Source organism: Medicago truncatula, chromosome 5 (assembly GCF_003473485.1).
Source record: "Medicago truncatula cultivar Jemalong A17 chromosome 5, MtrunA17r5.0-ANR, whole genome shotgun sequence".
Classification (NCBI taxonomy): domain Eukaryota; kingdom Viridiplantae; phylum Streptophyta; class Magnoliopsida; order Fabales; family Fabaceae; genus Medicago; species Medicago truncatula.
Genome location: NC_053046.1, coordinates 4,092,448 through 4,115,592, shown reverse-complemented (window position 1 = coordinate 4,115,592; position 23,145 = coordinate 4,092,448). Strand labels below are relative to the sequence as shown.

General features: G+C 32.4%; 3 protein-coding genes and 1 non-coding gene across 5 annotated transcripts; 2 read left to right on the top strand and 2 right to left on the bottom strand.

Moving 5' to 3' along the window:
• Positions 1 to 2,160: 2,160 nt before the first annotated feature.
• LOC11436488 (G-type lectin S-receptor-like serine/threonine-protein kinase LECRK3) lies at positions 2,161 to 4,762 on the bottom strand. Its single transcript, XM_003611305.4, has one exon. It carries the CDS (start codon positions 4,713 to 4,715, stop codon positions 2,304 to 2,306), a length of 2,412 nt encoding a protein of 803 aa, XP_003611353.1. The 5' UTR covers positions 4,716 to 4,762; the 3' UTR covers positions 2,161 to 2,303.
• A 2,044-nt stretch (positions 4,763 to 6,806) lies between these two features.
• LOC112422323 (U2 spliceosomal RNA) lies at positions 6,807 to 7,000 on the bottom strand. Its single transcript, XR_003012689.1, has one exon. It is a non-coding gene; the product is annotated as a U2 spliceosomal RNA (small nuclear RNA).
• An 8,614-nt stretch (positions 7,001 to 15,614) lies between these two features.
• On the top strand, positions 15,615 to 18,812 carry LOC11430136 (deSI-like protein At4g17486). Of its 2 annotated transcripts, none has more exons than XM_013597985.3 (4): positions 15,615 to 16,029; positions 16,285 to 16,572; positions 16,845 to 16,925; positions 18,412 to 18,812. In XM_013597985.3, exons 1-4 carry the CDS (start codon positions 15,882 to 15,884, stop codon positions 18,558 to 18,560), a joined length of 666 nt encoding a protein of 221 aa, XP_013453439.1. In that variant the 5' UTR covers positions 15,615 to 15,881; the 3' UTR covers positions 18,561 to 18,812. The 2 variants fall into 2 exon arrangements, with proteins under 2 accessions (XP_013453439.1, XP_003611350.2); XM_003611302.4 differs by having other exon boundaries at positions 15,619 to 16,038.
• Positions 18,813 to 19,557: 745 nt separating this feature from the next.
• Positions 19,558 to 21,174, top strand: LOC11426939 (uncharacterized). The gene is made up of 2 exons (XM_024784471.2): positions 19,558 to 20,332; positions 20,778 to 21,174. Exons 1-2 carry the CDS (start codon positions 19,717 to 19,719, stop codon positions 20,897 to 20,899), a joined length of 738 nt encoding a protein of 245 aa, XP_024640239.1. The 5' UTR covers positions 19,558 to 19,716; the 3' UTR covers positions 20,900 to 21,174.
• The last annotated feature ends 1,971 nt before the right edge of the window (positions 21,175 to 23,145 follow it).

The following is a 23,145-nucleotide window of genomic DNA, read 5'->3' as shown; positions in this document are numbered from 1 at the left end:
GATAAAGGCTTAGTTTTGGTTTGTTATTTTCAGTTACTTTGTGTATTAGGTGTTACTTATTTGTGTTTTATGCCATAAACTATGCAGATTAGTATGATTATTTAAGCTGCGTGAATGCTTGATCATTTTGTTCTGTGTGAAGTACGGAACAAGTAAACTATGTGACAGTATACTACCTTGTCAAATATGACACTAGTGTGTCTTGAGAGCATTGAATCCTATTCATTTGAAGACAATGGATTGCTAGCCATTGAGATGTTCTGTGTTTAAGTTCTTGTCGTGTCAATGTTCAATGAATTGCTACCGGCTGTCTTTTTCATAGAAATTAAAAATCTGCACCATGATGTAATATGTTATGCAAAGATGGTATTTAAAATTTTGAAGGTGGACATTTAAGGGATATAGATGAGTCAAAGGAACTTAAAATGAAATGATCAAGTCTGAATTTTCCTAACAGAATCTGGATTCTTGCAGCTCATGCCCACAATTCTATGGTTTTTACTTTTCATGCTTCTATTAGAATTTTTTTTTGCTAAAAATATCCAAAATTTGGCTGCCGTGAAGGATTCTCTCCAGTTCTTTGCAAAATGTGAAATTATCAATTATCTCAACTAGCTAGTAGTTATGGTATTGTGTTTTTTGGTCTATTAAATTAAGAGCCTCCAGATATCAGAAACTGGTTGTCAAGCTACATGTATGAGTCTTCAACATTTGATACATGTAGTCTTGTAAGTAGTGAAGAAGTTTCTGAAGGGAACAAGTGTGTGGATGAGAGGCTTGATTTTGAAGTCTTAAATAAAGATGAAGGCCGGTCCGAGAATGTGCAACCGAAAGTTTGTGTTCAACACAATAGCACTTTTGATAAAAACATGGAGGTAAAGTGAAAATTCCTGATTTCCCTTGTAAAATCTCTGTTATGGAATTAATTGATTAGTAATGCGAATTGGATAATGATCAATGTTCCTAAATTTTGATTATGCATCTTAGTAATATGGCAATTAACATTTATGCTCAATTGCACCTTGAAGTAGGTCATTAGTTAGTTATGAATGGATATTGTTTACTTTGGCAAACTTCAAAGGTGAACATTTATGCTCTCATTTGCACCTAAAAATAGATCATTCAGTTAAGTAATGACATGAATGGATACTGTTTTCTTCGCCAAAGTTCAACGGAAGAAAGTTTGATTAATATATGACTCAAAAATACATGAATGTGTTCCGAAGTAATTTGAGCTCACTGTTTTTCTGTGGTGGACAATGGCAGGGTGATGGTAGTGCTGGAATGAAGAAAATTTTAACTATTGACAATATTTTAAATCCGGAAAAGATTTTGCAGCCATGCATGCAAGATAAGGCACTTCGTCATACTCATGATTCAACCAAGTATAAGAAGATAGTGAATTGCAATCATGGAAGTCCTGTGTGTAATGAAGAAGCACGCTTAACATCATTGGACACTGATACTGATACAAGTGCAAGGAGACCTACAAAGCTGGTACAATAGCATGATACTAGAGGATCAATATCAAAAACTGAAATCCAAGCTGAGAGGCCTCTGATATTAGCACAAGTTTTGCTAAAAGTTTGTTGGAAATAAGTTCAACTTGTACAAGAAATAAATAAAATGATGGTTTTGTTACAACGACGAAGAAAATTCTTGGAAGAAACCAGAAAATACATTATTGTAGTCTTCAACAAGTATAGGAACAGTTCCATTGGCATGCGAAAGAAAATGGTGTTGCAAAAAGAAAGGCACTGACAGAAGCAACCAATTTTCAACAGTCAAATGTCATGGAGATTACAGGGAAATGGCAATTCCCACATAAACGTAAACCTGACTGTGGGCCTGCTTTGAAGCAACTTAGGCTTGAGAGATGGGTTCATAAGGTTGGAAAGATCTCTCCTCAGTGACAAACTTCGCTCATTTCCTAAATGCTGTGGCATATTGGTTGTCCATGAACGTAATAGTACTATAGCATAGGAAATACAAAATTACTGAAACTTTAGAGGTGTATTACATAGATTATCTTGTATTACTCATGCAATTTGGTTGAGAGGGTTGTGGTATGGCTGTTTGTAGAATAATTTTTATTACTGATAATTACTTAATTTGATTAGTATCCATAAAGATTGCTGAATCTGCATGGTCTCGAAGACATCAAGAAAGAACATATAAATTTGTATTTCATTATAGCAGATAATAATCATAAACATTGTATGATTGTATAAAAGTGTCGATGTTGGTATTTAGAACAAATATGAGATCAACCTTCTCGCACGCTCGATAGTTTTGCCTGGAAGTCAAGGAATCAAACTGAAGGAAAAAGGCGATGGTGGGTTAGGGACTTGAACCACACCTTCTAGCATTTGCATGACCATCCTCATTGTTGGCCTCATTTCAGGATGTTCTTGAATGCACCAAATTGCTATCTTTATCCACTTTTCTAACCTGTCAATGTCATCCAAGGCCTCTTGATCATTCTCCACCAAAGCATCTATTCTCCCTTCCATATAACAATCACAGGCCCAATCTGTCAAAATTGCTTTTTCTTCCTCCCCTGACTCCATCAGCACCACACTTTTTCTGCAGCAAACAATTTCCAACAACATGGCACCAAAGCTGTAAACATCCACTTTAGCCGTCACTGGAACATTCTTGAACCATTCAGGAGCTACATATCCTCGCGTTCCTCGGATCATGGTTTTTGTTCTACTTTGATCGGCCAACAACAATTTAGCCAATCCGAAGTCAGAAATCTTTGCTGTGAAGTACTCATCTATGAGTATATTTTGAGGCTTTATGTCACAATGAATGATGGGAGTGTCACACTCTTCATGTAAATACACCAACCCTCTTGCAATCCCCAAAGCAAATCCAATCCTTTGATTCCAAGTGGGTTTTGTTTGTCCAAACAAGATGTTTGCAAGGCTGCCATTGTTCATGAACTCATATACCAACATTCTATGCATTCCCTCATCACAGTATCCAATCAACTTGACCAAGTTTTTGTGGCAGGTTTTACCAATGGCTCTCAACTCAGTCTTAAATTCCTTCTCACGATCTTGGGCTAACCGATCCAATCTCTTAACAGCAACAACATTACAAGACGTTGCTGCTTTCAATTCACCTTTGAAAACAATTCCAAAGGAACCTCTACCTAGTTCTTCAATAAAACCCCATGTAGCTTCTTTTAACGCGTCATAACTAAACGAACATAAATTTGTTTCCAAGAGAGTTGTGCCTACGACAACCCTTTTCGGCTTCAACAAAGTCACCAAAACAACTGCAGCCAAGAGTATGCTATTGAAGACAGCTGAACCAATTAGTAGACCTCGAAGAATCGGGTTAACTTGGTTGTCTTTCTTCAAATTAGTGGAAGGACTAGCACCTATTTTACCAAGAGGAGAAACTCTTGTTTTTATAAGTACTAAATTACCACCACTTTCTTCTCTTCCATTAGCTAGAGGCGATCTTTTCTTCCAGCAATTTTGGTTACTGAAGACAACAACAGAACACATACAATCATGCAAACAAGATTGTTGACAGTCATGTTGAGAATAAGGCTGCATCCGTTCATAATCTGATAATGGCCAATTCACATTTGTAAGAACAGTAAACTCATACAAATCTTCTGGCTTCACATTCAATCCTTCACCATTATCAGCTCCACAACCAAGTGTGAAATTGAGTTGACACCCGCCAAATTGATTACTTGGATCTATCAACGAATAACCATAAGGACATTTACAAGTAGGTCTCTGATTTTCCATGGAACAATAGCTATTATAGCCACAAGTTCCACTACCCATTTCATTGAATATTGCAATGCAAATGTTATCAGGAACATACCTCATAATCGTCCATCCTTGTTTTGCTTTAGTGTCCCTTGGATGAGAATATTGTGTCAAAACTCCATAATAATCAAGTATTGCTCTATAATAATACAACTTAGGATCAAGATCTAAATTTTTCCATTGTGTACCCTGAGGTTTGATTCTAGTAGTACCATTTTTATTTGTTTCCACATAAATATCTCCTGATTCATCAAAAACTAAACTTGAAGATGCAGAGTTATTATTAACTTCAATTCTATAGTAAAAATTGTAACGAAATTGAGTAGGCCATGCAAGTGGACTTAACATTAGATTATGATCATCATCATTAAAATAAAGTTGGAACCTTCCACTTGTGAAATTGGTCTCTGAGAATCTTGAAGTTAAGGTGGCACCTAACTCAAGTGATTGATTAGGCAAAAGGGTATCAGTAGGAAACTTAAAACTTTCCCAAACAATAGCAGATTTGTTGTTTACAAGAACAAAGTTTCCATTATCAAGCATGGTTCCATAGGAAACAATATCGTTTGGTTGTGCTGTCCAAATGGATTCATTTTGTGGATTTGTCAACGTGAGTCCACCTGATGTTAGCTGAACCTGTGATCCTGTTGGTGCTAGTACGAGGTTGTTGCTGTTGTTCATGTCTTTGGCGCTCCAAACAATGGTTTGATCATGTATGTTGTTGTACCATATTGCAAGCATGAAAAAGTTTGTTGTGGTATTCCGAAATCCGAAAGCGAATTCACCAGAAGGTGATAGCCATGGATTGTTGTTGTTGTTAGTGGTGGAGAGTCTTGAACTTGGAGAAACGTTTCCAAAGGCTAATATAAGTTGAAGAAAAAGAATGGCAATTATGTAAAGGGTAGAGGAAGACGCCATTTTTTGGAAATGATAGCTAGATGGTTTTAGAAATTTGTGAAATGTGTTTGTTTATGTATGCTAATGAGGTAAGTAATTGAATACTTATATATGTGTTTGTTTATGTATGTTAATGGTGCAAGTAATTGACTAGGTATACATGTTATGTCTTGTCTACGAAGCACGGACACTCCTCGGATTAGGCGTGTCCCAGTATCAGACACATATCGAGTCTGATACCTACACTTGTAATTACACTGAATTATGTGATCTTTTTTCAAATTATTAGTTATGTCGGCGTGTCAGTATCCGTGTCATGTCCGGTATCCGTGCTTCATAGTGTCTTATTATTTATTAATTTATGCAGGTGAGGAAAGTCAGCGTAACTTTCCAGATAGACCTACCCATGACTAAAATTCAAAGAGTTTGATTGATGGTGAATATAATAAAGCAGCAAATTGAGAATTGGAAATATGTTTTTTTTGAGTAAATATGTAATTACCCTTCGAAATTGTAAGTTTCGTCAATTATCCTTCTGAAATTAACAAAATTTCAATTACCCCCTGAAATTTCACAACGTTAATCAATTTACGCCCTCCGTCAAATTTTTCTGTTAGTGAACATGACGTTTTACAAATACCCCCTGAAGTTTTGCACTTATCTGCAAGATGCCCTCCAAACTTAAAAATTTATATTATTTTTTTCTTAAAAACAAACAATTAATAGTTAAATATTAAAACTAACTATTAATTTTGAAATTTGGGAAAACTACATGCATATATACATCAAAATAGGCTTCAAAATGGGGAAAATATGTTTTTTTAAAGTGACAATAATGAGATGATTTGTGGATTAATTTCAAAGGTAAAGAAATATATGTCTAAGTGTTTGACATTTCTCAATAAGTGTTCCTCTATACATACCGATCACATATTTCATTTGCTGATGACTTGTGTCTTTTTTACATGAATATTACTTAATATGCTATATATGATATGTCGGTCTGATAGTATTGTGGTGTGAGATAGATTGTATACGATGAATGATTGTCCCTGCCTGAAGCACAAACAAGAAGTTAGAATGAAGTTTTCTATAAAGTGTGTAAACAAGAAAAAATCATATGAAAATATTGGGGGTTGTGTAGTTTAAATGGTTTGAGCAAATTGTTGAAGGAATTGGAGGAGTTAAAAGACTAAATGGTGAAGGAGAAAATATAAATTTAAAACTGATTATTAATTTGTCTATAAACCCCTAAAAATAATAATTTGTCTATTAGAAATAACCATTATTGTCACTTTAAAAATACACATTTTTCCCTATTTTGATGTATATATGCATGTAGTTTTTCCAAACTCCAAAATTAATAGTTAGTTTTAATATTTAATCGTTAATTGTTTGTCTTTAAGAAAAAAATAATATAAATTTTTAAGTTTGGGGGCATTTTGCACATAAGTGCAAAACTTCAGGGGGGGTATTTGCAAAACGTCATGTTCGCTAACAGAAAAAATTGACGGATGGGGTAAATTGATTAACGTTGTGAAATTTCAGAGGGTAATTGAAGTTTTGTTAATTTCAAGGGGATAATTGATGAAACTTACAACTTCAAAGGGATAATTACCTATTTACTCTATGTTTTTTAGGGGAGTAGAATTTAAAATGTCTGGTGCACACCTAAATACTTCGTATATCACGAGAGAGTAAGAAATAAAGAAATAAAGATAGTCATGTAATAAACATGATATATTATTGTTAATAGAAAAGAGATATGGAGAAAAAAAAATAAAGTGTTAAATGAGTGTTGGAAAAAATTAAAATATCTATGTATCATTATTGTTGTGAATCTTTAACAAAAGAAAATTATTGTGGTGAATTATTCAACAATTCACTTAATCACAATTCTCTCTATCTATATTGTGACTTATTGTTAAACCAATTCCCATTCACTATTTATATATTGTTGACTAATTGCTTAGACCGAATATATGCATATTTATCATAAAATAAAATAAAATAAAATAAAAAAATAAAAATCTTCTACGTTTCCTCTCAAGAGAAAAAAATAAATTATTCTACGTTTCTCTAACCATAATATTTTTTCTTCTTTTTTTTTTTGTGGGATGCGCCAGCCCATACAATAGTGCAACGCAAAGGCGACATTTGAGAACCCAAGTAGCAAACTACTAGGCGGACTCTCTCCCTAAAAAAAGCAATTTAATATCGTGTGGACTATTGGGCCACATATCAGATATTAAACTGATAAGAACAGATACTACACTTGATCTTAACCAAAATGCTGAGAAAGGTGACTCTCTAACCATAATAATGTGAAGGGAAAAAAAAAGTAGAATAAAAGTTATAAAATTGGTGTCAATCTCATGTTTGTGTTTTAGCGTGTTTGTTTATGTAGTGATAAAAATTGATCTTGAATTAATTAATTTTGAAAATTTGATTTCAAATAAATACGAGTAAAATGTAAGTAGTTTATATCTGGATATATTCATGTAAAAGTAAATCTAATAGTAAATGTGAGTGTAAAAATTACGTCGTATGGTTTCTGAAAACTTCTCAGAAGGTCACTCATCTCAAAATTGCTCCAAGTCAAGCACGTTTAACTGTGAAGTTCTTATGGTTTGGGCTACCGAAAAAAAGTGGTGTATGTAGTACCAAACAATTCTTATAAGCATTCTTTCAACAGTCTCATACCTGCACGGTATCAGAATCCCTCTCATTCAGATGTGATTCGATTGCCTAGAAGCTGCGAGGAGCCGCATATTATCATGCCTTGTGCATCGACGATCACTCCCCATCCTCATCAGCCTCGGATGTTACACAAATCAATTTCAATCAACATCACTCAAACATATTAAAATCAATTTTATGTGTATTTTTGCTTATCCCTAGCGTAAAACATACACCCAATCCAGTGTTGTTTACCGTATTGTGCATATACAAAATTTAGTTATGAGCATTAATAACACACTTTTTAGTACCTCAAACATTTTTTTTAGGTTTTTAGGGATCAAAAATATAGACAAATTTTATTTTATAGAACTTAAAAATGATGATGGAAAATTTTACAGAAATTAAGAAATATTGACAAATTTTTTTATAAAGACTAAAAAATACGATTTTATTTTGTAAAGTGATCTATAAATAAAATTCTAAATATTTATAAGAATTATTTAGTTAATTAACCCAAAAAAACATGTCAAGTGGCTTGCAAGATTTTCCTCTATTCTTATTACTTTGTCCAAGTCTCCATAGGTACTTTCGTTGTGCTTCAATTATTTATTTTTTTAACCTTCCAACCAATTGATAAAAACTTTCTACCAGTGAAATACTCTCCATCTGTTTCTTCATCTAAGAAATTATACATTTGAGGAAAGGGTTAATAAATTGTGGAGTGCCAATTTTGTTAATTAATAAATTTTTGTCATTGTGTTAAGGATCTTTGTCATACTGCCGCAAAATAGATTGCTCTCTATGTGCCAACATGGTTAACCTCCTCAACATGCTTTCAAAAATATATACTACTCGAAGAAATCCTCTTGAAAACAACTTCCCAAAAGATTCATCATTTCTGTTATTATGGTTTTTTTAACTGTTTATTTGTTTTATGTTGTTTCTATTTATGTTATGTATCTTTGTTCCATTTTTTTCCAAGGCATTCACAACAAAAACGATCCAAATAAAGGGTCTGATGCAGTTTGGACTTTATAATCCGGAATAGCTTCATGCATTCCGGATTATAAAATCCGGAAACCCTCAGCATAAAGTCTATTCTATTCATTCTCCAATAAAGTCTTCGTGAAATAGACTGAAATTCTAAAGTTATTAGTGGATACTGGATATCCTGTCCAGCAAAGGGGAGTAGGGTTGGGAATAGGCCAGGCCGACCTACAGGGGCCTATGGCCTGGCCTGTTTATTAAAAAGGTTAGGCTTAGGTTTTTTAAAAAGCCTATTTAAGTAAATAGGTCAGACTTAGGCTATCAAAAAAGCCTATGAAGCCTAATAGGCCGGCCTGTTTATGCATGTTAGGCTTCATATTGGACTTTTTAAATAGACTTTAAAGCTTTATAGTGAAATAGGCTTTTAAGGCCTTATAGTAGTGATAGACAAGTCGTACATTGAAATAGGTTTTGAGGCCTATTAAGCCTATTTAAAAGTAGATAAAATGGAATGTTTAGTAACTTTAATAGTAAGTAGGCTTGTAAATAGGCTTTCAGGCCAGGCCAGGCTTTTAAATAGGCTAGACCAATCCAAAAAAAAATAGGCCTATGAAAGGCCATAGGTCAGGCTCAGGCCTGCAAAATTTTTCGTAGGTCAGACTCAGGCCTATCAAAGCCTGGCCTGACCTGGCCTATTCCCAACCTTAAAGGGGAGAATATGTCAAGAGCATCTCGTAGTGAGAAGAATTTGCATAATAAGGGAAACAGTGAGGTAAATAAAGATGAAGGCCGGTCCGAGAATGTGTAACCGAAAGTTTGTGTTCAACACAATAGCTCTATTGATAACCACAAGTAGGTCTCTGATTTTCCATGGAACAATAGCTATTATAGCCACAAGTTCCACTACCCATTTCATTGAATATAGCAGTGCAGATGTTATCAGGAACATACCTCATAATAGTCCATCCTTGTTTTGCTTTAGTGTCCCTTGGATGATAATATTGTGTCAAAACTCCATAATAATCAAGTGTTCCTCTATAATAATACAACTTAGGATCAAGATCTAAATTTTTCCATTGTGTACCTTGAGGTTTGATTGTAGTAGTACGATTATTATTTGTTTCCACATAAATATCTCCTGATTCATCAAAAACTAAACTTGAAGATGCAGAGTGTTATTAACATCAATTCTATAGTAAAAATTGTAACGAAATTGAGCAGGCCATGCAAGTGGACTTAACATTAGATTATGGTCATCATCATTAAAATAAAGTTGGAACCTCCCATCATTAAAATAAGGATGGGAAATCATCTTTCTTGCATAGTGAATAATGATGCATTTTATAGAACATTTCAAATCTACATTTTGGATTTTGAGTTAGGAAAATGGTCTCTTTATCATGAGATGGGACCTTTTGATTTTGCGATTGCTTGGGCCATAAGATGCATTTTACAGTCAGTTATTCGCTATTTTAGAGTCTTTTTATGATATTTTTGAGTTCACAGGCAAGATTAAGCAGCAAGAAAAGCAAGGAAAACTGAAGAAACTGAAGAAAAAAAAAGGGATCGTGTCACGATTACTCAAAAACGTGACACGATTTGGAGCTTTCAAGAAATATGCATTCGGCATTGGTGAAAACGTGTCACGATGGCAAAAACGTGACACGATTATGCAAACCCTAATTTTGGTGGTTTGTTACACAAGGAAGAAACGTGTCACGATTTACTTAAATCGTGCCACAATTTTAGGAGCAGTTTTTGCCTATTTAAGCTGAAGACTATTCTGAAAATAAGGATTACGAATTGGAGAGAGCAAAATGCGATTTTGAGACCTAAAGACGGCTAGGAGGGCGAATTCTTCAACCTTCTATCAGTTCATGTATGTTTTGATTTCATTATTGATTATGCTATTTGTAAACTCGATTATGAGTAGATAAATCTCTTAGAGATTAGGTCTGAGATGATTCTTTGTAACCCTAATTGAACCATGTTGCTGTGAAACTCTATTTATTGTGAATGACAATCTAGTTTTTATTCAATTCAATTCAATTGTTCTTAATGCTTTTTATATCCTGATCAAATATAAACATGATTTAGTGAGAATGAATGACTACTGACCATAGCTTTCTACTTATACATAATTGAATTGTTCTAATAAACAGGGTTAGTCTAGGAATGGATAATCGTTTGTTAGTGATATTAGGTTAACGTGCTTAAATCTTCAAATATTATTAGACCACCTAAAGAATTAGGGGCTGTAGTTTGAGAAGAGGGTCTTAAGTCAAGGGATTGATTATGACTATTTTGCTAACTATCGTGCAACTAGAAAATCATTCATAAGAATAGGTGCAGTATACCAATTAGGGGAACATAGATGATTCGAAAGACCTAGTCTCATCTTTCTTCATATTTTCTAACCGAATCTTTATTTTATGTTATTTAATTTTATGCAATCAAATCAAATCTAAACAAAATAATTTATATATCCTAAATATTTACTTTATTGCTAAATTGATATTAACACAGTCCTCGTGGATACGAACTTATTTTATTACTTCGATGCATTTTTAGTACACTTGCTAAAAGTCTATCACCTACCGTAGTCATCACCATCGCATCCTCCACCATCGTCCTCGCCACCGACGAAATTTGTTCATATTTGTACGCGTGGCTGACGAAGTCCTCTTCTCCCTCTCGTCGAAGACCCGTTTTCACCATCAGTGTATCACTACTGAGAGAGATCAGACGAGAGACAACTCCGGTGAGATAGAGATGAAGAGTCTAGATTCGTCCTCACCACCACCAACACATCGGACACCCGATCAGTTTTATCAATGAAGATAACGACGGTGGTCGCCGATGATTGAGAGAGAGCATGACTGAGAGAGAAGTGGAGGTTACGGTGATGACGTCAATGATGATGACAGTGATAAATGAGAACGGTGGCTAAAGAGATAGAAGGAAAGGCAGAGAGAGAAGGAAAGGAATTAAAAAAATGAAAAAAAAAAATGCATTAAGCTACGGTGCATATGGTGTCTATATTGTGTTTGGCTTTTTGTGTTTACTAATAATTTCTGATATAAAAATAGAGCTGTGTTATTTTAACAACCATTTTGTTGACAACTTATTAGACAATAATAAATTTACAAAGAAAAAGTAGATATTGATACGAAAATCAAAACAATTGAGAGATAAAGTAAAATATGACGTGAATATGAGAGATAAAGTTGTCACAAAATAGTTGTACAAATATCATTTATCATAAAAATATCATATTGGAAGTTGTATTTCAATTTGAGGAAAATTTAAAAATTACTATCTCCGTTTCTTTTTAATTGTCACATTTTGACATTTTACACAAACCAAGACAATCAAAAATTGATATTACTTTTGATACAATAAGTTATACCTTTACTATAATGACCTTATTCATTTAATATCTCATTTCATATATTTCTCTCTCCGCAATAAATAACAAAGGATAATATTGGCAAAACAACATTTAATGTTGTACTGAACTTTAAAAGTGACAGTTAAATTGAAACAAAAATTTTCTCCAAAAGTGATACTTAAAAAGAAACGGAGGGAATATTGTTTTCAACATAATATTTTACTTTTAAATTCTTCAACAAGTGTCTTAAAAAAACATAATGGCACGTCATCAACATATTAGCAAGACCCTTTTATATATATGGCACGTCATCTGATATTTGAGGTTATAATATAGAATTTGTATTTTTTTTCACATCATTAATCTATTTTCGAAATTGCTAGGTTCTCATAAATTTGTTCACTGTTTTATGAAGAATGTACTTAACTTGTATAGTATGATAGTTTGTATTTAATTTTTGATACGAACTCTTTTGAGTAAGGATCAAACTCCAATATATGTTAAAAAGAAAGAGAGAAAAAAGATTAAAATATTACTGATTAATTTTCTTCTGCCTTTCATTGATCAGTGTTTCCAATTTATACAAATGGATTTGGCTTAAGGAAACGGATTGTAAGTAAATGTATAACAGAATGAGAATCATAAGAATGTAAGTGAACAATAGTTTTCATGACTAAGCATATGGTTGATACCATCGTTTTTCATTCCACCAGATTTCAGTGGTTTATGTGGCCAATTATTTCTTTGGACTGACCCAATCAATAGTGTATTGGTGTGACCTCATTTTCGTATCAACATTCAGAATCATAAGTCTTTTGGAAATGGATAGATTCTTCAATTTTACATTATCTTCTTCGAACTGAATTAAATGAGTTGATGCCTCATGTCTCTGCCTCCCTAAAGCAAGTAACATCATGTTCTAATGTCGCATTGCATTCACCATTAAATTTTCAATGAATAATTTAATTAGAGGGTCAATATAGCGAATATTTTGGAGTGGATTGGATTCTTCCTCCTACAAAAGAAAGACAATGTCATGTGAGAATCCAGAGCTCCATAAAACCTAAGAGATCATTATTAAGGTCAATTATTTTCTAACCCACTTAATCTCGAATTTTTTTTTTTTTTGGTCAAGCTTAATCTCGATTTATTTTTACAAATTGAACAAGGTTTAGAATTAGTTAAACTTCATGTGGTCTTTCACTCAAATTAAGTTATAGTGTCTCAGGATTCTCTAATCATGGTCAAATATATGCAACTTGAATTACAATTGGTTTCACACTTTTTTTTTATCAAAGAAGGATAAGAGCAAGAATTTAAAAAAAAAAAAAAAAAAAAAAAAAAAAAACTAAATGAAAACTGAGCTAGATCCCTAATGACTTTGTAGATCAGCAGACCTCAGCCACTAGTTTAGTGACCCTGTAATGATGAGCATCAAATTTTGTAACCTGAAAATTAATTGCTAGACGATGATGAATCCTTAAAAAAAAAAATAGACACCATAAGAGGTTTTTTGGTTCAAGAAAAATATATATATTTGACTCTACATAATGGTACATATCATATCACATGTTATGGTTAATAAATTTATTAATTTTAAAATAACATTCAAATTTTATTCGATTTCTTGAGTAAAAGAAATGATGGCTAAGTATTGATTATTTTAATATTCTCTCAAAAAAAAAAATTGATTATTTTAATAAAAAAAATTATCAGTGAAATAAAAAAGGCTTAATTGCACTTTTGGACCTTTATCTTTTCAAAAGTTGCGGTTATGGACCTCTAACTAATTTAAATACAAAACAGCCCCCTATGTTTTGATTCTTTGACAGTTTTGGACCCCAAGACAAAAATAATAATAATAATTTGACACGTGGCACCTCACTTAGGGTGTCACGTCAGCGTTGACCGAGTCAACAATGGACTGGGGTCCAAAACTGCCAAAGAATCAAAACATAGGGGGCTGTTTTGTATTTAAATTAGTTAGGGGTCCATAAACGCAACTTTTAGAAAGATAGGGGTCCAAAAGTGCAATTAAACCAATAAAAAAAAACATAACTTTGATCGATATGTGAAGCAATATTTTACTGGTTATACTTACTTCACAAATGAACTTCACGTTATTAAAAGTCCCCTTCTCCTAAAAAATGGATGGTTAACAAAAAAAAACATAGCTTTTTTTTTTGAGGGAAAAAAAAAACATAGCTTTAGTATATCAATATTATATTATTTATTAAATTTTTCTAATTCTTTAATATATGTTTTTTGAAGTAAAAAAAAGTTGTTAAAAAACATAGCTTTAGTATAATAATAATAATAATACAATTTTTTATTTAAAAAAATTAATTCTTCAATAATTATCACATGTATCATCATGTTTGTAAAAAAAAAAAAAAAGTAGTGCTCCATAAGAATCCAGATTTTTTTTACAGAGAATGAAATAGTTTATGTTAAACCTTAACTCAACATAAAGTTGTGATAAAAAGAAACTTTGGTCCTCAATTTTTTAATTCTAATCGTTCTATTAATAATTTTGTAATTTTTTAATCAGTGTATTTGATCTTTTAAAAGATGGATTTTAGGGTGAGGGTCCAATTAAATCCCTCACCGATGGACCACGAATGAAATGCAGTTGAATTTAATCAAGGGACCGGATTCATTCAAAATAAATATGAGAGCATTTGTACTTTTTCACACACAATCTATCTCACCTCTTCCTCTCTCCTTCCTCTGATACATTTCATCACCGCTACACCCTTCATTTTTTCTCAGAATTCGATTTACTAAACAACTTCATAAATCATACAACACTTGGTATACTCATTGATCATTGTAGAAGTACAATCTTTGAAGCACCCTTAGTCTCGTAACTAAGAAAATCAGCAATAAAACCCACAATTTTTTTTTTTAAGAAATAACAATCACAATTTTTTTTTGAAGAAAATAACAGTCACATTTATTGGCTGAGGTATGATTCAAGGGGACAAATCTCACTTTGACCAAAACCTTTCCGATCTCTATCAAGCATCATAAATTATATTAATTGAATAAAACATGATTATATTCTATTGTTTTGCCTTTTTTAATAAGTGTAACAATGTTGGGTGATTGGTTCAACCTTGCCATGAATTTCAATACTATAATTCTGAGTTAGAAGAACAAATTGGATTGAGAGGAAAACAAATCAGATAAAGCTGAAGGGTGGGGTGATCGGACCTGGCAGGAGGGAGAGGAGAAGAGGCGAGACAAGATTGTGTGTGGAAAGGTGCATAAGTTTTCATTTTTATTTCTAACAAATCTGGTCCATTCAATAAATCCAACTCTAATTTTTTCATGGTCCACCGGTGAGAGACTTAATTGATCCTCACCCTAGAATCCACCCTTTTAAAATATTAAAAGTTGTTTAAAAATGATAAAAAAAAAAAAAAGGAACTTCTATGGTACACTCACAATTTTGAGTGTACCAGTACTCTTGTTTCACAAATTATATAAATTAAAGACCACTTTAATGAAATAAAAATGTATTTGTCAATATTTATATTTTAGAAAACATCATTTCATAATAAAAACCATCATTTCATTGTTTATAAGGATCATATTACAAAATTTACATTTTGTCATAAAAAATAATCAATATTCATTGTTATGAGTAATAAAAATTCTTAAAAATAAAATTTTATTTTGTCAAAGCTTTTGGTATATAAAATTTAATTATCTTAGTTGCCAATGATAGAAAATAATTATCTTTCTTCAAAAAAACAACTCATTTATTATTAATTTTACGATTTGATGTACCGACATATCCAAATTTATTGGATGTACGATAGAATTTGCCTAAAAATTGTGTTAGTGAACGAAACCCGTGCAATTAAATGTGGATGGTAGATAATGATGACGGCGAAAGGACAGAACCCAAATCGAAATCTAAAATCTAAAGTCAGTGTGATTTCAACTTACGAACTTGACACAATTAATTCATATCAGATCCTCCACTCTGTATGTCTGTCTCGTAAGTTTCGTTTCTCAGATCCATTTTATCAATTTTGCAGATAGGAAAGTTTCTTTCTTTCTTTCTTCTTTTCTCACTGCATAACATAATTAATGAAACTGTGATTCATAATTGGACAATGCGGTGGTTTCAATTGAGTACAAGCTCCGAAAGGGACCACCGGAACACTCAGAATACTTCTCGTGCTATGGTGTATCTCAATGTATATGATCTTACTCCAATCAATAATTATCTTTATCTCTTTGGCTTTGGAATCTTTCATTCCGGTATTGAAGGTTTTCTCTCTCTCTCTCTCTCTCTCTGCTTGTTATCATATTCATATACTAACTAGTTGTTTATTTATGTTTGTAATGTCCTTCAATGCCAAATTCATTATTCGTGGGGTTACTGATACAATACAATACAATAAATGATATTTTCACAATGAAATGTGCATTCTACATGTGCCATCTTCGTTCATGTTTGCCTTGTAAAGTAAAAACATCTTGCAGTAACTTATTTCCTTTTCTTTTCATGCACAGTACATGGTATGGAATATGGCTTTGGAGCACATGAATACCCAACTAGTGGTGTGTTTGAGGTGGAACCTAAAAATTGCCCTGGCTTTGTCTTCAGACGATCGGTATTGTTAGGCAGCACTGATATGTCTCTCACAGAATTTCGTTCTTTTATGGAGCGTATCTCTGCAAAATATCATGGAGACACTTACCATCTAATTGCCAAAAATTGCAACCATTTTACCAATGAAGTTTGCCAACAACTAACAGGAAATCCTATTCCTGGATGGGTAAACCGACTTGCTCGTGTAGGTGAGAATCGTTCTGATAACTAGTTCTTGTTGCATAAGTCATAATTTGATATTTTTTATGAACGTATGTCATCTACATTAGTATGCTGCTTACCATTCTTCTCTAGTTTTTGGTTTAATAAGAGGCAGCCCTACTTGCATCAACTAGATTTAACAAGAGTTTGATGGGATTAGTGATGCAAAAATGCTTACAATTGATCTTCATTTTGTGAATCGGGTGGTTGCACATATTAGTTTTGTTATCATCTGATCATGTGTTTTGTGATTTTTTAGGTTCTTTTTGCAATTGTCTACTGCCAGAAAGCATCCAGGTTGCTGCAGTTAGACATGTTCCCGAACGTCTTTCCTTTGCGGGTAAGATACAAACACTAGAATATTTGCCAATTTGTTCACAATCTTGTATGTTTCCTTTTGGGTTATTTTTATTGGCTATCGAAGAAAAACAATATCCAATATGAATGGCCTCATAGAATATGATAAACCTGTTATGTTTTTTATATACAAAAATACCATACATACTATTACTAACTAAAAAGGTTAAAAGAAAAAAATGCACTCCGTTGCAAACAGCTTTATCTCTATTGGGTAAAGCAATTCAAATTTCCAAAGATAATTCGAATTTCCAAGCATAGTAAATTGCTATGTTCTTGGAATTATTATTTTGATTATTGAGAAGCTCTTGTTCATTGAAAGAAGGTGATGGAGATTTTCATTAAGGTATTAAAAATGTGAGAAGTAATGAATGTTCACTTAGTCACTGTTGTAAAAAGCCACACTCCACACTATAAAAAGAGGTCTTGTGAATAGTGGAAGCATCCCAAATCCAATTGAATACTGATCAAGTGTGGGTAATCACTTGCAGTGAAACTGTCTTGTGATTGGGTGTTTATCGTTCCTTATAATGTAGGGTGATGCACAACATGATGGATTTTCAAGTTAAAATATAGGCAAGAGATTTTGCTAGAGATTTTCAATGGATGTAGGCAAGAGATTTCGAAAATTCTTGTGTGCTCTATCACTTTCTTTCCTGTGTATTGTGTTTCCCATATTTATTCCTTGGCGTGTGCAATTTTTCCACAACAGTTTAATCCCTTGTTAAAATATAGACAGGCACGTCTGATACCAATTTCAAAGATCCTTGGTTAATTGTTGAACTTTCTGTTTTGAACTGTTGCAATGTCTCAGAAATATCTGCATAATTCATTGTAAAATTAAATCATGCCTTTCTTTCTCGCTATTTGGATATGGAAATGATAAATGTCGCAAAGCTAATTTTGTGAACAACTCACCAATGATGTGACAGAGAAAAAAACCTCTGTTACTCTCCTATCCGTCCCCAATCATTTCTTGTTCTTTTTTATCTTCTCTTGCCTTATCAATACTCTCCCTCTCTTACAGTGAGATACAATAATCGGTTTAGTGATTTTGAAGAAATTTCAAAGTGGTTGCATGTTTATTTTTCTTTCGAATGGTAAAGTTTTAGAAATCATATTTTGCAGTCTTGCTATTCGGCTGCATCAACTTAGGCGGTGTTTACATTTTTGCGTGGTAATAGTAGAATCACCACTCTCAGAGCTTTGGATGCTTACTACTTACTAGCTTTGGAGTGGGAATGTTGGCTTAGGGTTAATGGGCACAAAACGGAAATTTTTTGTTAGTGGAGGTCCGGGCAAACAGTTGGTCACTCTAGTATTTTTTGTTATTACTAACATTTTAGAAAGAAAAGAAATATAACATACCATTCATGATATTTGTGAGAGTTTCTTTTGTGATACATAGCATACTCATTTAGATATTAACAAAACCAGTAGAGGAAAGATCTAAGTTTCTGTCTTTGCAGATGATGATGATGGATCAGATTCTGATGGCCTTTCTCTGTCTATTGAGAGCGAAGAAGAGGAGCCCAATCACCGTCTGCTAAATACATCAAATGGTGATGTTGCCTTTTTAAAGGAAAAACCAGTTCGGCTGGCGCGAGAGCACCTATAATTTTACCGGTGTATCTTTTGTTTCTCGTTCTTTCATTGTTCTCTTTGCTTCTACCATATTTATAATCTTAGATTGGAGTGTAACAAGTTTCTCAGATAGCTTATTTAAGACTCAAAATGTATGCTTTGTAGTTCGTAGAACAAAGAGGACAATCTGCTGTATAATATGTATATGCCCTGTACATGTAAAAGTACAAATTAAAATGTTCAGGTATAATGTTATATAATAAATCTTATTAACTATTGCTCCCAAGTACCTAGTGCCAACAATGTTTTTAAGTCACGTGCAATGTGACAACAAATTTATTAACTATTCTTCCATTTGCACTTTGGTCTTTAGCATCAAGTTGAAGTGTCAAGCAAAGGTGGATTCTCTTCTCTAGTTTGCTTTAGTACTGGCAACTTTTCCAAAGATAAACTCTTGATGGAAATGAAAATCCTTGTTCATATGAGTAGTCTTCATCAAATTCTTACTATAATTTTCTATCCATTCTAATTTCTATACGTTTTCTTTATTATTATTATTATTATTAATTATTATTATGATAGGATGTACGGTAGCCAAATTTTGGATAATTATATATTTCTTTAAATTCCTATCCACTGGAGGAACAAGATTTCAACCAAGTTATTCTAAAATATACAACTGAAAATCCGAGGAAGTTGCCAGGGAGGACTATTCCAAGTCAAGCAAATAAGCCAGATATATTAATTACATTACGACGACAGTGGAAGGAAGACGACTTCTTACTTCTTAGCAAGTTCCCTACTCCAAAGGTATGCATGAGTCAATGGAAAAAAATAAAAATAAAACCTTAACTGAGTTTGTAACGAGTGACATCCTTCATCTTAAAAGTCGATTTTACAAGGATAAGTTTAACACAATAGAAAAATATAATAGTCATCAACATTGAAGTTTAGACACTTGTCATTACATGTAATCAAATATAAGTAGTTTTATTTTTGCTCCTTTACAGAATTGGTCATTTTGCCACCAAACCTCACAAAGTCTACAAGAAACCAAGAAGTCTTTTTCTATTTCTTTATGCAAAGTACATATATTCTAGACGGCTGAATTTTCTATAACTTCTTATTCATTCTTGGTATAACATCTTGAAAAAATAGCACCTCATAACATCTTTCTCCATTCCCAAGTCATGAATTCACTCTTCTTTCTCACCCTCTTCTTGGCTTTCATCTTCCAAACCTCTGTTAACTGCAATGATATTCCTGGTCCTAGCATTCACTATCCATTTCACATAAAGGGTCAACAGCAACAACAACAAGAGTATGATACCACCCTTTCTGGTTTTGAGCTTCTTCACAAAGACAACATCACCACCATTCATTTTCCATCATATGGTGATTTGGTAGTCAAGTCCATTTCCTATGACACCAAAAAGATTGATCTTCTTGATCCCAAAAACTGTGTCCACAGAGTCTTTCTCAACCTTAACCTCACCCTCACACCGTTCCAATACTACTACGTTCTTAAAAACTTCACATACCTCAATTGCTCCACAAGACTTTCACAAACAAAATTCATTGAAGTTCCATGTTTAAGTGATTCAAGTTATCATGTTTACACAGTTGACCCTGAACTTCCTATGCCTAGTTCATGTAAAAAAGTCAAAACCATTGCTATTCCTTTCAAATATAGCCCTTATATTTCAGACAACAGTCTTGGTCTTAGATTAACATGGGACTTGCGTGAATCTGAAGAAAGCAAAGAATGGAACAAGACTAGAGATTCTCACATAGCACGCTATACAGGTAAATTTAACTCCATTTCTTTCTTTAATTACCTTAAAATGAGCATAATTTACTTATACTAGGTTGGGTAGTTTATAGTCTTTTGACATTACAATTTCTTTAAATTAATAATAATAATATATCTTTCGTGTATAGTTTTGTTATATATATATATATATATATATATTGGGAAGGAATCTTTTGAATTGAAAACTATTCTTTATAGATCATTACGAAGTATATACTAGGTTGGTAGTTTGGATTTTTGAGTCAATTGACCTAACAATTTCATAATAGTACATTATCTTTCGTGTAGGGTTGGTTCGGAAACTATTCTTTATTGATCATTAAGTATTGTCATGTCTTTTATTTATAAGAAAAATATTAACAAAGTTTGGTAGAGAAAATTGTAAAAACTATAGTTGTTACAAATTTTGTTAACAATAATAATTCAACACATGTGCAGTTCTTGGTGTCGGCATCTGTATTTTCGTGGTGGCAACACTTGTAGGCATAAAGGTTCATTTATCAAGGAGGAATTTCCATAAGAAAGAAGGACCTTTGTTGCATAGCGTGGCAGATGTCTAGGACACAGTAAAGGACATCAAAATATAGAAGTGTTTTCAGATACAAAATCTTCTTCATTATCAAATTTGGTATTTTACAATTTTTGTATAGTATATGTTGTAGGATATGATGTGTAACGACCCTCAACGCTTGAAGCGATGTTAGAGGATGTAAGAATGATTAGCAAAGAATAGTTGAATGTACTTCAAATGAACTAGTTTTTTTTACGATACTCCATATATTTGCATATACGAGATAGTATAAGCAATTACAATCCATTTATTTTCTTTGAACAAGTTTACAATCTATATATTGAAGAGAAATACGAAGACAATTAATTTTTTTACAAGATATTGAACTTCATTCATCAAAGTGTGGCATCAAATCAAAAGTCACGACTACATTAATCCAAAAAGGTGTTTCTTTTAAAATACAAATGCTATTTCAGGCTGCTTTTAGTGCATATTTCATCTGTGATTTCAGTCAAGGACTTTTTTGAATAAGTTACCTTTTTTAAACTTAATATAGTGCTGAAAATTGATCTTTAATTATATCAATTTTTTATTTTAGTTAAAATTGATTTTAAGGTTAAATGATTTATGTTTTGGCATGTTTACTTAAAAAAGAATTGAATAAACTTCAAAGTTGAATTTCACATCTTGAGGCCAAAAGTTGGAAGTTCGAATCAATCTTAGGAAGAAAAAAAATCAATTCCAAAAATGAATCCAAGATTAAATTTAAGAGTTGTGTTATTTGAACATCTATTTTTTTGACAACCTATGTGACAATCATATTTTTACAAAGAAATGTATGTATTAGCACGAAAACCAAAGCAATAGAGAAAGAAAGTAAAAATATAATGTGAGTATGAAAGAGAAAGTTGTCACAAAAGTTGTTATAAAATGGATGTACAAATATCATTTCTCTAAATTTAAATCTTCATATTCACTTTTAACTCTCTTAAAAGTAAATCCAAGAAAACACTTTGAAAGAAACTAGGAAGTGTATTTTCAATGTATCAATCATTGGTTGAAGAATGATTATTAACTTGGAAACCGGAGATTTATTAGACCATCTACAATGGGGGTCCTTTCCCTATTTAGCACCATGTTAAATAGGCACCCTCATTGTAACATTGATAAATATGGTGCTTATGAAGATGAGTGCTTTTATAGGCACCCTCTCTCTCCTATTATTCATGGGTCCCATATGTATAATTAATTCTATTTTTTCTATATATTTCAATATTGTATTAGTTTAATATTAAAAAATAAAATATATAATAGTTGCAAATAATAGTTAAATTATATAATAATTGCAAATAGTAGTTTCTTGAATTATTAATAAAAATTAAAAAAAATGTTTCTTTTTTTATAATTTATAATTAAATTACTTCAATATTTTAAAATTATATAATTATGAATGAGTATATAAATATTGTTAAAACTTAATGATATAGATTTATTGTTGGGACCCAATTCATAATTATTTTGAAGTGCTGATTGGAGAGATTGAGTGCTTATTCAATATTAATTATAAAACGAATGATGTGAACAGTCGGGACCCGTTTAAGCACCTAAATGGATTGCTCCATTGTGGATGGTCTTATATAGAGCTAGAGATCTCTCATTGGACATCAAAATTAATTACTCCCTTCGTCCCTCTTATTAGATGACATGTTTGACAGTATAAACTTTTGACCTGACATGCTTTGACTGTATTTTTATAATAATATACAAAGACAAATAATATCATACGAGATGTTGTTGAATTCGTCTCGACGAATAATTTCAAAATATTAAATTTTCATTTTTTTTAAAATAGATAATTAAAGATAAAAAAAAATGTATTGATATGTGTGTCAGAGTCAACTAAGTCATCTAAAAAGGAACAAAGAGAGTACTTTTTTTGAGATTTGAGATTCAAAGCTATTTTTGTCCTTCAATTCGGTTATCTATTTTCACTTTAATCCATGTGTCACATCATTTACCTTATTAGTCCAAAACATTTGTCACGTCATCAGATAACAGAAGTTTTTAACTTCAGGGCCAAACTGATAATGGAAGTACATATCCGACGACTATTTTATATTTAATCATGAATCAGAAACCTCTGCGACAGCGATGTGCAAAGTCAAAAATGAAACTAACCACTTACCCAGTTTCTTTAGCCAAGAGCTTAATTCCAAAGGGATCCCAAATTTAACACCGATATAACAATAATACTATATCAATTAATTAAAGCAGTTTATTAAATTCTAGCAAGAT

Coding starts and splice junctions, on each gene's coding strand:
- LOC11426939 (XM_024784471.2), top strand. CDS start 19,717: ATGAATTCACTCTTCTTTCTCACCCTCTTCTTGGCTTTCATCTTCCAA. Junction 20,333..20,777: donor TCACATAGCACGCTATACAG/GTAAATTTAACT, acceptor ACACATGTGCAG/TTCTTGGTGTCGGCATCTGT.
- LOC11430136 (XM_003611302.4), top strand. CDS start 15,882: ATGCGGTGGTTTCAATTGAGTACAAGCTCCGAAAGGGACCACCGGAAC. Junction 16,039..16,284: donor CTTTCATTCCGGTATTGAAG/GTTTTCTCTCTC, acceptor TTTCATGCACAG/TACATGGTATGGAATATGGC. Junction 16,926..18,411: donor CGAACGTCTTTCCTTTGCGG/GTAAGATACAAA, acceptor CTGTCTTTGCAG/ATGATGATGATGGATCAGAT.
- LOC11436488 (XM_003611305.4), bottom strand. CDS start 4,715: ATGGCGTCTTCCTCTACCCTTTACATAATTGCCATTCTTTTTCTTCAA.